The sequence below is a fragment of the Antrostomus carolinensis genome, unplaced genomic scaffold (genome assembly GCF_000700745.2).
Source record: "Antrostomus carolinensis isolate BGI_N321 unplaced genomic scaffold, ASM70074v2 scaffold23852, whole genome shotgun sequence".
Classification (NCBI taxonomy): domain Eukaryota; kingdom Metazoa; phylum Chordata; class Aves; order Caprimulgiformes; family Caprimulgidae; genus Antrostomus; species Antrostomus carolinensis.
Window position 1 is genome coordinate 4,436 of NW_010301937.1, and position 17,826 is coordinate 22,261.

General features: G+C 43.9%; 1 protein-coding gene across 1 annotated transcript in view; it reads right to left on the minus strand.

The window, feature by feature from the left end:
* LOC114818365 (cadherin-related family member 3-like) overlaps nt 1-17,005 on the minus strand; it is a gene marked incomplete at both ends in the record, with an annotated part of 20,765 nt that extends 3,760 nt beyond the window's left edge. The window contains 8 exons of the mRNA XM_029083941.1: nt 2,111-2,387; nt 5,738-5,786; nt 6,730-6,761; nt 8,283-8,296; nt 9,698-9,879; nt 12,442-12,686; nt 14,905-15,076; nt 16,779-17,005. Of these exons, the coding sequence (XP_028939774.1) occupies nt 2,111-2,387; nt 5,738-5,786; nt 6,730-6,761; nt 8,283-8,296; nt 9,698-9,879; nt 12,442-12,686; nt 14,905-15,076; nt 16,779-17,005 (1,198 nt within the window). The remainder of the gene's footprint in view (nt 1-2,110; nt 2,388-5,737; nt 5,787-6,729; nt 6,762-8,282; nt 8,297-9,697; nt 9,880-12,441; nt 12,687-14,904; nt 15,077-16,778) is intronic.
* Nucleotides 17,006-17,826: the final 821 nt, after the last annotated feature.

Below are 17,826 nucleotides of genomic sequence, written 5' to 3' on the forward strand. Positions count from 1 at the left end.
TTTCCTATCTCTATCATTGTGGTGTTCATGACAAACTGGGTTTCTGATTGCACAATTAAATGGCATTTGATTGAAGACTCTTGGTGTTTGTAAGGGAAGTTGTTCCTGAGCCAAACTGCTCCTTTGGAGCACAGCAGAGTCACAGCACCATGACAAGTGGTTTTGTAAAGCATAGGATCCTCGGTGAAATTACCCTGGGCCTCTCCATTCAGGTCCTCCATTGTACAACAAAAACCAATGTATGTGACAGATGGGGTAAAATCTTCATTGACTGTCCCCACTCAACTAACTGAGTATTTTCTTTTGCCACCTGATATCAGTCCCTTGCTGCCAAAACCACTTTTTGTAATCATGAAAGAAAAGAATCCAAGACATGAGGCATTAAGTCATCATTTACAATTAATTTTCTTCAGATTAAAATAATTTTCTGAAATCTTCTAAGGTTTGCTTGTTTTATATCAGGTTCTTAGACAGCACTTACATGCCAATTATACATTATACATGCCCACACTTGGAAAAGATTATTTCACCCCATGTGTTCACTGTCATTATTCTTTTGAGTGTGTTCCACTTGATTCTGTAAAACATTAAATATGCCAGAGGAAATAACAAAGGTGAAGATATTAAATGCTGCTAGTGTTACAAAAGATAAATAAGCTGAAAGAGTTGATGTGACAGCCTGAGATACCAGAACAAGCTGTGGGTTTTCTCCACTCCAAAACTGCTTTCAAGCCATGGTCTTTTCTGTAGCAAGATGGGAGGGCAAGGAAGGGCTGAAGTAAAATACTGAATGAAAAGAAAATATTTTTAGCTTTTGCCAGCAAACTTTTTGACCCTGATGTGCTTTTCACCCATTCTGCTGCTCACTGGGGACAGGAGACCCCATCCACTGGTGAGAAAGCTTGTCCATGTGTATGCTGCCCTCCCCAAAGGCGGTCAGAGGATGTGGCCATGTCAGTCTTGGGGTGCAGAGCTTTTCAGGAGGAAACTGCCAGTGACTGTAGCCAGGGGACAGCAGGCAGTGGATTCTTCTGTCCATGACTCTGCTTTCATTTTCTTTTCTCCCCTTTCACATCCTCCCCTTCTCTCCCATTCTTACCTGCACCTGCTAAAGGTAAGTCCAGCTTCATGCATGCATCAGTATAACTGCATGCATCAGTATGGGTTAGGGGCTGACCTGCTGGAAAGGAGCTCTGAGGAAAAGGACCTGGGTGTGCTGGTGGACAGCAGGCTGGCCATGAGCCAGCAGTGTGCCCTTGAGGCCAGGAAGGCCAACAGTATCCCAGGGTGCATTAAAAAGAGCGTGGCCAGCAGGTTGAGGGAGGTTCTCCTCCCCCTCTACTCTGCCCTGGTGAGGCCACATCTGGAATATTGTGTCCAGTTCTGGGCTCCCCAGTTCAAGAAAGACAGGGATCTTCTAGAGAGAGTCTGGCGGAGGCCCCAAAGATGACGAGGGCCTGGAGCATCTCCTGTATGAGGAGAGGCTGAGAGAGCTGGGACTCTTCAGCCTGGAGAAGAGCAGACTGAGAGGGGATCTTATCAATCTTATCAATCCATAGACACCTGAAGTGTGAGGGCCAAATGTATGGGGCCAGGCTCTTTTCAGTAGTACCCAGTGACGGGACAAGGGGCAATGGGCAAAAACTGGAACACCGAAAGTTCCATACAAACCTAAGGAAAAACTTCTTTACTGTGAGGGTGTTGGAGCACTGGGACAGGCTGCCCAGAGAGGTTGTAGAGTCTCCATCTCTGGAGATGTTCAGAACCCGCCTGGACGCTTTCCTGTGCAACCTGTTGTAGGGAACCTGCTTTGGCAGAGGGTTGGACTAGATGATCTCCTGAGGTCCCTGCAATTCTTTGATTCTGATTCATCCTGCCTTTGGGTCTGGTTCATGCAGCAGTGGCCACCTTATGTTTTGCAGTTGAGCTATATATAGAGAAAATCACATCTGATTCTTTGGCTGTTCAGAGCAAGGATCATTTGGGAGGTACCTTGGAGTTTCATGGACTCTGCTTTAAGGCTGGCTTAATGGCAACGCAGTGTTCATTTGGGGAGATGAGGTCAGTATCTGCTTTGAGGGGCTAGTGAGGATACCTCCTGGGCTCAGACTCTTGTTTCTGCTTTTGTACTCTCAGCCCATCCTGGCCCGGTGTTTCTGATTGCCCTGCTGAGGGCTCGGCAACTGGTTTTGTCTCTGCGGTCAGTTCTTTCCTCTTCTCTGAAGGCTCTTTTTTGCTTGGTGCCTCTGCTCTGTCTGTCCCTTGGCCACTATCATCTGTGGCACTGGATGTTACCTGCGTGGCCAGCACTGGCTGAAGGGGCTCATTGCTCTTCTTCCACCTCCGGGCCCCTGACCGTGTATTGAATTCATACATTTTGCCAGTAACTTGCAAGGAAGAAAAGACAACTGATTAAAATTATTCCTGCTTTAGCAGATTAAGACATAACAGTTCTCCTCAGGATGGGGTTGAAATGAGAAATGTGAAGCACCTGGAAAATCAGCTGAGTTAAGGAGGTAGACCCAAGAGGTAAAGCCTCATTTCCACAAATGAATGTGGGGACTTGGGTGCCATGGTGACCACTCAGGGAAGATGCTATTCTACCACTATAAAAACTGCTCTGTAGTTCAGGGAATAGGAAAATATTCAAAATATTCCTGTTCAAAAAAAAGGACCTTCTCATCATCCTATACCTCTGTTCAAGTTCCAGCTACTATGCATTAACATGGGCAGTGTAACAAACACATCCATAGTCCTTGGTTAGGAGGTCAAGAGAATGTGTCCATTTCTGGGATCCCCAGTTCAAGAAGGACAGGGGACTGCTTGAGAGAGTCCAGCACAGAGCCACCGAGATGATTAAGGGAGTGGAGCATCTCCCTTATGAGGAAAGGCTGAGGGAGCTGGGTCTCTTTAGCTTGGAGAAGAGGAGACTGAGGGGAGACCTCATTAATGTTTATAAATATGTTAAGGGCGAATGTCATGAGAATGGAGCCAGGCTCTTCTCAGCGATGTCCAATGATAGGACAAGGGGCAATGGGTGTAAGCTGGAACACAGGAGGTTCTGCTTAAACTTGAGAAGAAACTTCTTTACTGTGAGGGTAACAGAGCACTGGAACAGGCTGCCCAGGGAGGTTGTGGAGTCTCCTTCTCTGGAGACATTCAAGACCCGCCTGGATGCCTTCCTGTGTAATTTCGTTTAGGTTCCTGCTCTGGCAGGGGGGTTGGACTGGATGATCTTTTGAGGTCCCTTCCAATCCCTGACATTCTGTGATTCTGTGATTCTGTGATTCTTAGTAGTTAGGACTAACTCTCCCAAAACTTTTGCCTTTGGCCATGCTGAGCAAGGCCATTGGGTATGTCTGTGCCTGTTTTTTTCAAGTAGAGTTGCCTGTCTGAGGTAGCAAAACCTGCTAGGAACCCAATATCTGACATACATCTTCCAGACCATGTCAGGTCGTCTAGGCTGACCCAAGATTTGGAGATCTGGGATCTCCAATGGCTGTATGCATTGCTTCTCTATTTGCACAAAATGCTTTCCTCCAGGCTTGCTGTGCATGTTCTCATTAACAGAGTGAAATACTATGTATTTTCTGGTTGTGCAAGTACATACTTCCCTTATATATATAAAATATTGTTAAATGTGGGTTTTTTAGCACACATGGCTACCTTTCCTTGTTAGAAAGATTTTTGTCCTTCTTCAGATTTTATGGGTAATTTCTACTTGTACATTAAAAGTAAGTATCTTCTCCTTCAGTTCATTGACTACCCAGAGACAGGTGGAAAAATTGCCACGCATCCCGTGTGATTGCCTCACAGTCTGAATCACTGTCTCTTGCTAAACAGACAGAGAATCAGGAGCTTTAGTGACACTTCTTGTAATTAAACAGTATTAACATGAGACAAACAAAAGACCATTAAGGCCTGGAAAGAAACAGTCATTATGTGTTCCTACATGTTACACTTTGTTACAGAATTAATGGTTTCTGACACATTAATACAATGTGTGCAATTAAAGATGAAACTGGATCTCTTTACCTGTTATTTTACCTGACTGCTTACAAGGCGGGCATGTTAAAGCAGCCCAGAGCAGGAAGCAGTTCCTGACCATCCCTCCTAATCATATTCAAGAGATGATGTCCCAGGCATTAATAAATCTCATTACCAAACCACCAGCACTTGATCCTCTAGGGTTTGGGATGAGCCATGGAGAGGAGAGGGGAGGAGTAGGGAGCACACATTTCTCTGATGACACCACAAAGTTGTGTTACAGCTTTAATGTTTGTGTCAGGCATGACACAAATGCTGTGGCTTTGGAGGGCAGTTTGGGTGGCCTCAGATATCCTTAAGTCTGATGTGGTCAGGTTTGCTGAGGAAGGGAGCCATGAGCTGTCCTGCAAAAACACCAGGAAGCAGCTCTTGCAGTGTCCTAGAGAAAACCAACGTTTACTATATTACAAATGTAGTTACACAGGGAAAAAGCAGGAACTTTGGAGACCATCCCTCCAGATCTCTTTATAAATAGCAGGTGGGTTTGGACCTCAACCAAACCAGCCTTGAGCAGCCTTGTGGATGGGCTTAATTGCACAGTAGGGTCCCATTTTTTTTTCCCAAATTCTACTGAAGTTCCCATGCCTAGTGTTTCCCATTAGCTCTCGGCATCCAACAGCTCTGAGCCAGCTAATTAGAAACACAAGGTACAGGCACTTGGGTGGAAATTTGGTCAGATGAATCTAAGCCTTGAAACAAGCCTGCCTTCTGGATAATTTTTAGGCCTATTGTTTTGGACCTAATTTTGGATCTTTTTGTTAAAGACCTATTTTGAACAGCTGCCACATTTTACCAGCCCCACCTCTCCATGCTGGGGCCTTCAGCTATTAGATGCAGGGCTGGGGGCCCTAATGCCAGACCCAGCGTTACAGTGTGGGGCTCAGGCAGGGGCTGTGGTTCAGGGGGACAAGGTAAGGCAAATCAACCCAACAAAAAAAAACATTCTTCTGTAATGAACCCTGCTGCAGAGCACAGTGTCCATCAGTTGGGGAAGGGGTTAAACACTACACCTCCTGGATCATCCTGGTTTTCTTGCTTTTGCCTTAATTTCACTTTTCCCAGACAGTTAACCAGATATGTTCAGAGTTAGTGTAGCTGGAGCCTGGTGACATACTCGGTAGCAGATGCCACCACAACTGTATCTAAAAGCAGATTGTCTTCTCTTTCCTCCCCAACAAGTGATGCTCAAGCCTTAGATAAACAGCAGCAATGCACTGTTGCTGCAAGGGAGGTTTGTGCAGGAGTGAGTAACTCACCCACCCACCCTGCATCCTGGCAGAGGTTTAAAGAGACGAAGTCAGTACATCTGCAGCTACATTAATCTGCTGGCTATTTCCCAGACATGAGTGAAACCACGTAGCCATGACAGCACCAGAGCAGGAGGCTTGCAGCAAATTCCTCCTCCCCTTCCACCTTACTATACCAGATCCATACACTCAGGTTTAGCGGAGGAGTAGTGAATAATCTGCCCATCAGATGCATGCTTTCGAGGGCCACAATTATATTCCAACATTAGAAATGTTACTAGGGCACTGCCTTGATTTTTCACTCTGTGAAATAATAGTTCCCATTCTCCTTGGAAACAGCAAATTGGAAATATGAAAAGCAAATGTTGAACCATATTTGAATCAACTAATCCAGTTTGTTTCCAGCCAAATATTCATATGCACTGTTAATTGCTTTTTATTACCTGGGTCTCTGGCTTCTCCGTCAAAGATAGTGTTTAGCTTTGTCATTGTCTGTGAAGAGAGACAAAATGTGAAATGAATCCTGTGAATTAGTTAAGTAAGAAGGAAGAGCAGAGACTTGGAAATGGTAACCTGCGTGGATGGAGGTGGATTTGTATCACTTGTGTATGGTGTTCCTGTAGGCTGAGTTTAATCAAAACTGGCAACAAAAGCCATTTGTGGTATAGAGTGTTACCATGAGCTGTTCAAAGGCCAATTAATAAGGTCTAACCCCAAGAGGGTCACCTCCACCCAGAGGAAGCTTGGGAATCCCCTCTGCGAAGAACTTGGGGAGAGAGAGTAGCTACTGAAAGTGCCTTGCAGCATTTATGCTGTTACAGCTATGAAAAAGGAAGGATCCCCAAAATCTAGGAGAAAATCAATGTCTATTACTGTGGAAATAACTATGGCATTTTGCTGCAAACAGCTTAACAAAACCAAACTCTTTACAGCTCGGGGACAGTTGTGTACCTTACAAGTTGCACTAAGGCGGGTCAGGGTTAGCTGCACAGGACAGCAGTGTCTCAGCAGCACAGTATTGCCATCAGTGGAGCTGGGGCACTTGTCATCCTGCCTCTGTCATCCTGCCTCTGCAGCTGCACTGAGTCTCCCCATCCCTGCTCCGGGCACAGCCTCTCTGGCTGCCCACACATGGGCCTGGAGAATTCAGGCTGGAGAATGAGAGCCTGGAGAATGAGAGCCTGGAGAATTCAGCACTTGGGAGCAAAGGGACCACAGCACAGGTGAGCACCCCTCACTCCCAGTGTTGCCTCCAAATACAGAGGCTAGCTGGGGCACTGAAGTGTTTTCATTTGGGGGAAATCCTCTTTTCCTCACCTATCATTTTTATATTCTCTTTGGAAAACAGTCACCTTTCCTAGAAAGGATCCTATGATCATATTGCATGATGGGCCCGGGCAAAACTAGATTTTGTTTTGAGACTGGCAATACTTACCACAACCACTTCTTTCTTATGTTTCTTATTCTCTACAGAAAGGAAAACACACATGGTAAAAAATATTTTTTTTCTGACAGTGACTATAGACACTAAAGCCAAGATTTCCTCAAATAGACATTCTTGGTACTCAACTTCTGAGACATTTCAAATGAGCCTTATTTCTTTTCAAAGGCTGATCCCTCATACTATTTGAAAAGTGAACTCCATAGTATTTTGTAGTGAGAATCCACAGTTGCCAATGACTAACCAAAAGTTTAGCCTTGAAAAGTCTTATTCCTTCAGTAATGAATAAATAACAATAGTTTCTTTAAGAAATTTCCCTTTCTGAATAATATGAACAGATACAGAAATTCACCTTTGGGGATATCTGAAGGACAAATGTAGATTGTGTTCATTTTTTCCATGAATGTTTCTAGTTGCAAAGCTTGTGCACTCAAACATGCTCTTGGAGACGAAACAGGCAAGTGCTGCAGATCCAGTCAAGTAAAATTCAGATTGAAGAACAGTTTGGTTATGTGTGAATTTGCCACACTATTAACTGATCCCACATGCAAACAAATACAGTAGCAGTGCCACGGGCATTTTAACAGCATGGATTTGTGGATGATACCCAACTAGTTGCTATGATTTCTTCTTCCTTGGTCCTTGCCAATTTGTTTAATCGCCTTCCTTTGAAGAACTGTATGCCTGGCCACCAATGGGCTTTATGGCTGGGCGTGCAATACTCTGAAGCACTGCAGATGGGTTTGAACCTGGGCACTGATGGGAAACTTGTTCTGTCTGGCCTTTGCTGCCCAGCATTTGGGAACCAGTTCTTCAGAAAGCACCAAGCATCTGGGGTTTTTTTGGTAACCAACCAATGCTGAAATGTCTCAAATTGGGCAACCAGGGGAACAGCTGATTTTGTTGGGTTTTGTTAGTCATGTGTTTTTTTCAAGCTGGGATATACTGATTGAGAAGAGGGAGTTATAAAAGCAGCAACTTACTGATCCTTACTGAGCCTATATGAGCCATGCTGGCTAGCAGAAAGCTAATAGGACTAAAAGGAATAAGACTGCTTAAAAAAACACCTAATTTTTTATGTGTAACTTCTACCCCTGCTAAGGCATAAAAACCCCTTTAGAAGCACCAATACTTTAAAATAAATCTTCAGGTACATGAAGTAGTGGTGTCAATGGAGCAAATGAAGGGATCAGAGAACAGGGAATTAAGAGTAGAGAAGACTCTCGAAGATGCTGTAGAGGGATGTGATTAATTTTTTTAACAGATAGCAAATGAATTGCATGTGAAAAATACAGTAATTCTTTAGCATCCATACCAGAATACCATGCTACTCTGGATTTGTTTTTTACCTGGTAGTTAATAGATCCGAAGACCAAAAGCACTATTAAATCACATAGGCAGGCCTCCTATAATCAGCCAGGGTTATTTAGTCTCAGTACTCTTGTACTGGGTCAAATTTATTTGTTTAGAAACGGATTTACAAATTTTACCCTAAATTGTAAGCAGGGTGTTGTTGAGAAGTATTAAATTATAGAAAAGATACGCACCTGGAGTGTTCATCCTGTAATGAAAAAAAGATTAAGAGTGTAGTTAACAAATGTCATATTTTGCCTACACAAAAATACTGTGATTTGCTGTCTTTCACTTGGCAAGAAGGATGTGTTTCCTTGAGTTCTGGGATTTGCTTTATTTGTTTTGTTTCTGGTTTTGCTTTCACTGAAGACCTGCATCATTTAATGCTGCACCCAAACAGGAAAACAGCCCTGAACATTGCTCTAACACCTCTCCAAGAAGGGATGGTATTAAAAAAATAGTCTTATTGATGATAGCATGATGGATTTATATAATCTGGAAAAATATATTTTCAAATATTGTAATCTTGTTCCATCCTTGGAGGAAGGTCAACTTTTGGATCTGATGTGCTCAGATAATACCTTTTAAAATATTTGAAAAGTTATAAATGTTTTTGAAAATATAGAAATTGCTTTTTAATGGGAGAGCCTGATTCCTGATTAATCACTTGCTCTATTAATAAATAATAATAGCCAAGCTATATGCTGTTAGATTAATTTGTCTTTTTTATCACAAATTGCTAAATTCCTGGCATACACCATTTGAATTATAAGCACAGTCATATATTACCTCTTCACATTTACTATGATTTCTAAATTTAAGTACAAATCCTGAGAATACTTATAGAATTCCTTTTTTTTTTTTTTTTTTTTTAAATCCCAGTCCACTTAAAGAGCTGCTGATCTTTGTTTTGTGAAGTAAAAAGTCAATTTAGAGGCACCCTGGCTCCAGCCCACTGAGAAGGCAGCCAGCCAGGATCTCTGCCACTTCCCACAATGAACCAGAGCCGGTCCCAGGTGTTTCCGTGGCTTTTGCCAAGCACAGACACTGAGAGGTACTGGGAAGCTTTATGGGACTGAGCATTACGACGGGCTTGGGTAAAACTCCAGGAAATATGCAGAAGTTTTGACAGAACAAAGAATTTGGCATGAGCACCAAGGTTTGCAAAGGATTCCGGGATCCATAGCTGAGAGGGAAGAATATGCATCCAATAACTACCTAGATGGGAGCTCCCTTGGAGTGGGAGACAAATACAAACCAAAAATGTTTGTATTTTCAGTCAGCGCAGTCAGGCACGGACTCTGACTGTGCCTCATGAGCATAGCTGCCTGTAGAGGTCATAATGGTTAATTCCACTGTTACCTTCAGCTAATGCATTTGTACAACTATTAGTAATCCATGAAATAAAATTTCATGGACACTTTTCCTTGATTTCATATCATTAACACCAAATACCACCGTAGCCAGTAATAGTATTTACTAGAGTGAAGAGCATACTACTATAAAGCATTCAAAGCAGAGATTTCATTGCTGCTGAAGGCCTGAGTTATCTCTGTCATTGCCAGGTGCTGCTGAGGACTTCCCCAGCGTGGCATTTGGGAGGACTCACAGAGGTGTGCTGGCCGCTTTGCCTTCTGGAGGGCAGCAGGTGCGGACCCACGTCGCCAGCAAGAACCCCAGGTATCCCAGCAGGCCGAGGAGCAGCAAACTGCCAAGGGTGATGACAAACGGCACGTACCACGCCGATTCAGAGTACGAGTTTTCCCTTTTCATCACAACAGTGAAGCTAGGCTTTTAAAACAAGATAGAAAAAGTTTCTCAAGGGTGCATACTTCTAAGGTTACTGACATCAACAGCACCTTTTACCTGGCTGAACTTCTACACTGAAGCACCTGGCCCAAGTTTTCCCCAGGGCTCTGCAGATGATGGGCAGAGGGAGATAGTGTCTGCTGGAGACAGTGATTCATCCCACATACCTGCCTGCTAACTGCAGAGGCAGCTCAGATGACTGAGATGGACCACCAAGCACCTGGGGCAACCAAAGGCAGTTGAAATGGAGCCCACCCACGACGCAAAAAGGAGGTTCAGGATCATGTTTCAATGTCTTATATTAAAATAAGCATTCCATGTGGGGTTTAAAAGCCTTAGGTTGCCTGAGAAGCTGCAAGCACACTGTTGGAGGGTGAGTAAGTTCAGGGAATACTGCCATTACTGAGATAATGGTTTCATGTTACCTAAGGCAAAACTGGAAGTAGGTCATCTTCACTGCAGTGATCATTCAACCCCCTTCGTAAGAGGAGTTGAACCCCAAGGAACCAAGTTATTGTATAAAAAGAAATGAAACTCCTTTTGTTTCCCCTATGACTTGTTCCAGAAGGGAAAATGACATTTCCTGAGCAGTTGCGATCTCCCACATCTTCCCAAGTGCCAAGAGATACGGCTCTGAGCTGGCACATCACTTGGTGCTAGCAACTCATTCATTAAGGTCCCGTCATGAAACCACCCTCACACAGATGAGAAATTACTCATTTGCTCTACCTAGGTCATTACCTCGTGTGGTACTAGTTTTGATAGTTTTAGTTAATTTTCTATAAGACATTTGTCATCACATTGTGTATGGAATATAGTAGGGTATCTATTTCTTTCCTGTTTAAGGATACCTTTAAAATAACTTAGTTAGCCTTGCAAAAAAAGGTATATCCAATCCTTAGAGAAATTCTCAGATAATCTCACGATCACCACCACCACTCCATCCTCACTGGGACTGAAGTCACAAGTGACTTTTTCTAATGGGACTTCTTTTCTACACTACCACCCTTCCAGCATCTGATTCATCAATTTGCTGCACTGAACACACGTAACAAGTAGTGATGGGAGAAGTTGCTGTAATGGAAGTGCTCTTCTGGAAAATAGACTGAAAGTGGAAGGCTGATATCTCTGGGGAGGCAGATTTAATGCTGTGGTATGTGGTCTAGACTGTTTGTATTTGTGGTAAAGCACGGGAATGAAATACAGAATAAGTTTTGGTTTTCAGCTTAACTTTTCATTTCCACATCAAGTAGGGGGAGGAGAAGGCTCTGAGAAAACCATTTATTCCTTCCCAACAAAGCATTAGATAATAACAGGGTTGTTAATCAGTCTGCAAGTTTGGATTTAAGCATTTTCATAGCAAAGTATCCAGATTTGCATGTGCTGTTTGCAGGATCCCCTGGTTCTGGCTCAGTTACCAGTAGTCCCTGGCAGATCCAGACCGTTTTACAGTGAATAGCTCTTTTACCCCTTCAACAGCATCCTCATCTTTTCATTCCTGCATGCAAGGGAAAAAAGAGCAATGCCATCTGCAGGCAGGCAGAAAATAGATGGACTCTGGATGACAGAGAGATGGTGCGGTGAGAGATGAAAGCAGAAACTGGTATAAGGATGGGAACAGAGCTGTGCCACTTCTGCAATCAGGACAAAGCCAAGCTCTCCTCATGCCATGCACCAGCCTGATGGAAATCATCTCCAAAATGAAACTGGCGAGCCAGAGCTTGCCTGGGATGGCTGTGCGGAGTAGAGTATATGGGCTCCATGGGCTGTGCAAGGCCAGATCCCACTCCAGCTGCCAAAAACTGTGCAGGCTTCCCCAGCTCAGCTATGGACCACCATGTGGGCAGGGAGCTCAGGAAAGACCCATCTCACCCCTCTGGTTTTGCCTGTCTGAAACCTGCTGAAACTTCTGTGATAGGATGAGGCTGTGCACAACTGCTTCAATTCCTGACAGGCAGCTTGAGGTTTTACATGAGGGTGACCTCAGGGATGGGAAAAAAGCCCCTTCCAAGTGATGAGGGTTTCTTCTTGTTGCCTATTTTAACTTTGGTAGCCACAGATTAATGTGACCCACCGCTAAAGCAGCACATTCAAGTGCAAGGCAGCTGGCAGAGTGAATAGCTATGAATAAAAAAAGAGGTAGTGCAAAATGCATGAGGTAATTTTAAGGTTCGAAGCAAAGGTTAACCTCTGCTTTTTCCTTATTAATAAAGCTGCCAAATCTTTAACTTTCCAGTTACATGGTAATGGCAGCGTGCCCAGTCCTTTGGCTGGACGCCAAAAGGACGTGTCCCTTTTTGTCTTAGAAACTAAAATACAAAACATATGTTATGATTCTGTACCTGGGACCAATCCTTCATGATGCTGAGTACATCAACCACCTTTGGCTTCAATCTAAGAGCACGGGGCTCAGCACTTCCCAGGACTGGACCCACTGTAGGTTTTTGTTTTCCTTTTGCATACATCTACTCTATTTTCTTCACTCCCTTGGAGAGTAGCTCAGTGAAGAACCACAGAAGTGGACATAAATTTCAGTGAACTTACCGTCGTGGTAATGACAGTAGTTGGGTTTGGGATAACTCTGATACTTAAAGTCACTGTTCCAGTTTTAATTAGGTGTGTAGTTTTGTCCCTGGCAGATAATAAATTGTCATCTGTTATACAGACGCGTAGTATGTAAATCCAGTTTGTATCAAGTCCACTCTCGTAGTCAAACCGCGATGCAAGAATCAGCTGAGATGTGTTGGAGCCGGCACTTGGTGAAAAGGTGAAATGATTGTTCACATTGCCTGAAAGCAGTAGCAAAAACACAAAACAGTGCCAAAAAAAATGAATAGAAGAGAAAGACAGTCCCATATTGGAGTAAATGCGTGGAACAAGCAAAAAAAAATCTGTTTCTGTTTATTGTGGATCACTATACACCTGTGTGGTGAAATATCATTGACAAGAATGGCTCCTCAATCTTCCTGATATCATATAAAATCAGATAAAGCAACAAAGTGATAAAAGCAGCAGCACTCAGCTGAAGTGAGGACCCTACATTGTTGCAAGGCTCATTCCATTATTGGGGTGTCCCTGGGGTGTCCCCTGGGCCACACAGAATCATAGAATCATAGAATGGTCTGGGTCAGAAGGGACTTTAAAGATCATCTAGTTCCAACCCCCCTGCCATCAGCAGGGACACCTTCCACTAAACCAGGTTGCTCAAAGTCTCATCCAACCTGGCCTTGAACACTTCCAGGGAGGGGGCATCCACAGCTTCTCTGGGCAACCTGTGCCAGTGTCTCACCACCCTCACTGTTAAGACTTTCTTTCTAATATCTAATCTAAACCTACCCTCTTCCAGTTTAAAGCCATCACCCCTTGTTCTGTCACTCCCTGCCCTTGTCAAAAGTCCCTCCCCAGCCTTCCTGTAGCCCCTTCAGATATTGGAAGGCCGCTATAAGATCTCCCCGGAGCCTTCTCTTCTCCAGGCTGAACAGCCCCAACTCTCTTCAGCCTGTCCTCATAGCAGAGGTGCTCCAGCCCTCTGATCACCCCCATAGCCTCCTCTGGACTCGCTCCAGTAGATCCATGTCTTTCTTATGTTGGGGGCCCCAGAACTGTCTGCAGTACTCCAGGTGGGGTCTCACAAGAGCAGAGTGGAGGGGCTGGCCACGCTTCTCTTGATGCAGCCCAGGATACGGTTATTGGCTTTCTGGGCTGCAAGTGCACATTGCCGGCTCATGTTGAGCTTCTCGTCCACCAGAACCCCCAAGTCCTCTTCCTCAGGGCTGCTCTCTATCCAACCATGGACAACACCAGCATCTCCAGAGGCCACTCTAGCCCCTCTCCATGGCTTCTGCCCAGAGGCAGAGGCCTTTGAACAGGTTCCCCAGAAGAGAGCTAATGACTCAGGGGACATTAATTGCCTCCGGAACTTCATCTGCACTGTTTGGGCAGAGAGGGGAGTTCAGTGATGTTGGCTCCCCAGCCCTCATTTTCTGTCCATATAGCTGGAGATCTACAGTGGCCTGGGCTGCAGAAAGGACAGTCCCAGGTGTTAGGCTCCAGACAGACCACACATACAAGAGATCAGAGCCATGAAAAACCATCAGATATGCTTTGGTTTTGCTCTTGTTGCCCCATAGAGCTCCAGAGTTGAAGAGACCTTGAAGGCCATGTGTATTGTACAAGACAAAACAGGCCATGGGCTACTCGGTGGCTCAGAGGCCAACTGCATGGCACAGCTCACATCTGATTTACTGATACAAACACAGCCTTTGTGTGGGCTCGTGTGTAAATACCACTGGTGCAGAGCTTCTCTGCGGCATTAAGGGGCTGCAACAGGACAGAGGTTCTTTCTTTTTACTCACAGGTTTTTACCAGCACCTGCACAATCTGCTCCCTCCTTCTCAGCAGTCACCTCAGCAACAAAAAATAGGAACTGCCCCAAGAGAGTGCATTCACTTTTTTTGTGAAGCCAAGCATCATCTCACACCATTGCAGTTCCCCACGTGGATGCAGTTGATTACTAGGTTCAAACACATGTTCTTAAAATCGGGTTTTAATGCGTACAGCATGGACCTAGTACACCAGCTTTGCTCCATTGTTTTGAATTGTATACCAGCATCTAAAGGTGAAGTATGCAGAGTAATAGAACCCACCATCGCTTCTCGAGATTTACTCAGCTATAACGGGAAGGGAAGTTTGACCCTGCACATCATTTCAGCTCATTCTTCTGAAGTCCTTGTCAACTGTGTAATTAATCGCCAATTAATTAATGTGGCAGGCAATCCAGTCTTGCAAGGGAATGGTTCTAGGTGGTAGCACCAGTAGCCAACTTCTGGAGAGACATCTCTTTTGGTAAGCAGCAAAGTAATGATGTGCAGATCTTGTGGATCACAAGTAGCTCACCGTGAGAAGTAGTACATAAACTGTGCTAGATTTTTATTTACAAATCAAAGTGAACCACCAGTATTCACTAATTTTTGCACTGCTCCTAGCTCACACACCGTGACACAGTACCTTCGTTAATGAAGTAACGGAAAGACCTGGGATCAGAATCACGATCTTGACATTCAATCCTGAAGCCATTAATATTGGTCCCAACAGCTAAGCTGACTGGGATTTGAAATGAATAGAAATTGGGTGAACAAACTGGTTCTTCATCATTTACTTCCACAACATTGACAGTTACCTAAAAGAAAGGAGCAATAGCAAGCTGAAGATCCTCTACTGTGCTGAACCAGAATTCTATTAACTTCAGAAATTGTTTGACTTTGCCCATTTTGCTCTTTTGATCAACAGCAGTTGAAGAGTAATGAACCTCCCTTCCAATCTGGTTTCTACCAGAAATAGCTGTGATCATTTGACCTTCAATTCTCCTTGTGATCCACACTCTGCTGGGAACAGGTTCCTTAACCTGAACCATCTTCCAAACTGCAGAGGTTTCAAGCTGATGTGTCTGACTGTTTGAATCACCTGAACTTTGTTATAGAAAGAATGAGAAATAATAATAGTACCACGTATTCATTAAACTTCCTTTCAAACCTCTTAAATTGCTTCACAGTCATTAGTTAGGCTTCTTAGCATATTTAATAATAATTCAGAGCGTGATCCATGGGAGGAAGGAAGACTCCTTATGGACTGTTCCCAGTGAGAGAGAAATGCTGGTAATGGCCTTCTGCATAGCTGGGAGCACCCTGGGTAGAGCCAGATGTGCTTAATGTCAGCTGGGATTAGCTCGCTGAGAGAAAAAGGTTACCGATCTCAAAGTTCTTTCCTCTCATGTCTTTTGGTCTTTAACAGGCAACAGATAAACTTGTCATCGTTAAAAGCTCCTGATGCTAAATTTTCCTTAGTCATCACCTTGAATTATTATAAAGAGATTAAGTACCTCCCACCCAGCACCACCCATAGAGATGCTTGGCTGAAATAGAAACCAGGCCTGGTACCTCTATTCCCCCCCGCCAACAGATGTGAAAAAATCAAACTTAAGGCAGTCATGAGGGAGAAGACATGAAAAGGAGTAAAAAGGAGTCTGTATGTGAAGGACACTGGGATTCTTTGAAAGAAGTGACTATAAAATATCTTTGTGGATATAATATCTGTATTTTTTCTTCTGAATAAAATAGGTCTCGGTAGCAAACTTGAGCACAACCCTACTGCTTAAAGTTATCATGGTCCCTGGCATGCTTTTGGCTCCTGCCAGATAGCATCATCAGGGACAAAACTAGATCACGGTCAGGGGAAGGCATGTGTAAGGGTCCATCCCCAGCAGGCCATGTGGACACAGCTGTACTAGGTGGGCCTTCTGACACTATCCCAAGAGGCTACCCAAGCCCTGATCCCATTCCCAAGGTGTGCAGCACATCTCTGTCCCACCCCATGAAAACACAACTCTGATGGGCTGCAATACGATTCTTGCATTACTTTGAGCACTTTGCAGTGAAAAAACATCACATATAAAATCAAAAGTACGTTTGAGGGCCAAGGGGCACTACACAAGGTAGTGACAAAACGGACGTGTCACCAAGCATGGCTAAAAATTAGGTTGTGCTATTTGGCCTCAAGACCTTGTCCTTTTTCTATTTTCCAGTACATATGTAGCCATAAAGAATATCTTAAATTGTCTAGGGCACAGGAAACATTTTCACAGCCCAGGTAAAACAAGAAAAAAAGACTGAGAAACAAAAACCACAGAGTTAAGAATACAAAGATATTACTTCAATACTTTTTGTAAGAAATAAACCTTTTTCATCTGATTATTTTACAGCTCTGTGCAGGGGTGGACTTGCCTTTTACAGACCAAAGTACTTTGCCCAGTGTCTTACCATTCTTGTCAGGAGGAAGAGGGAAAAATGTAGATAAAGGGGGAGAAGTAGAGTGGATTTACTTACAGATGCTGTTGCAGTCTTCTCTTGGTCTGAGGCCTGTACTGTGAGAATGTGTTTCTGAGTTGTTTCATAATCTAATCTAGCTAAAATTTTCACATCTCCTTTGGTTGGATTGATCCAGAAGATATTTGTGTAATCCCTGGTGCCTCCTCCAGCTACAATGGAATAAGTGATGACACTGGGTGGCCAGTCCTTGTCTCTGGCATTCACTCTTCCAATGCTGGACCCAACTGAGAGAAAGAAAATCCACATTTCATTAACATTTTAAGGAAAAGAAAGTACAGAGTACTTGTTCCAAACAAAACTTGATGAAATGGAACTAAAGATTTGTTCTAGAGTTTTTCACCTCAACAAAGTAAAGCAAAGGTGTGAGAAATACTAGTTCACCATGCTGTGCTATGGCTCCCCTGTGTATGGGCTTGCCTGCTAGCCATAAATACCAAAACACAAGGAACCCGTAGAGAACCACAAAAGAAATATTCTGCGGGTGACGGCCACCTGAGCTTTGCATAGACACACACAAACTCCTGCCTTGTGGCAGTCTAAGCGCTGGCTTGATTGGAGAAATGAGGCTCTTTGGCTGCCTTGAAAAGCAATTGCTGCTGTTCTTTCTGAGGTGTTTGAAAAGTAGTTTGAATTATCTTAATGCAAAGTGTTTATGAAGCAAAATACAAATGGCAGTGCCAGTAAACTGTGAGAACAAGATGGGACTGTGCACGCCCATCTCTGCAGAGACTGATTCAATGCTAAATGCATCCACATGACCTGGGGATATACAGGATGAATAGTCCATGTGCACAGAGGAAGACAGAAGGAGGATGTAAATGAAGGCTTGGCATTTTTTTTTCTTTCCTGACCCTGTGAACTCCAGCCCTACTGCAAATTGTTGGCTCCTGTTTGGTACAGCAACAGCAAGCACCCTGTTAATGTCAACTCAGCTCAAAAGAAAAGGCAATCAGAGTCCAAAAAAACCATTTCTCTTTATAGTCTCAGTATCCAGCAAAGTTCTGTGGCTGACACAGAGAGGTTTACAGACATATCCATGTCATAG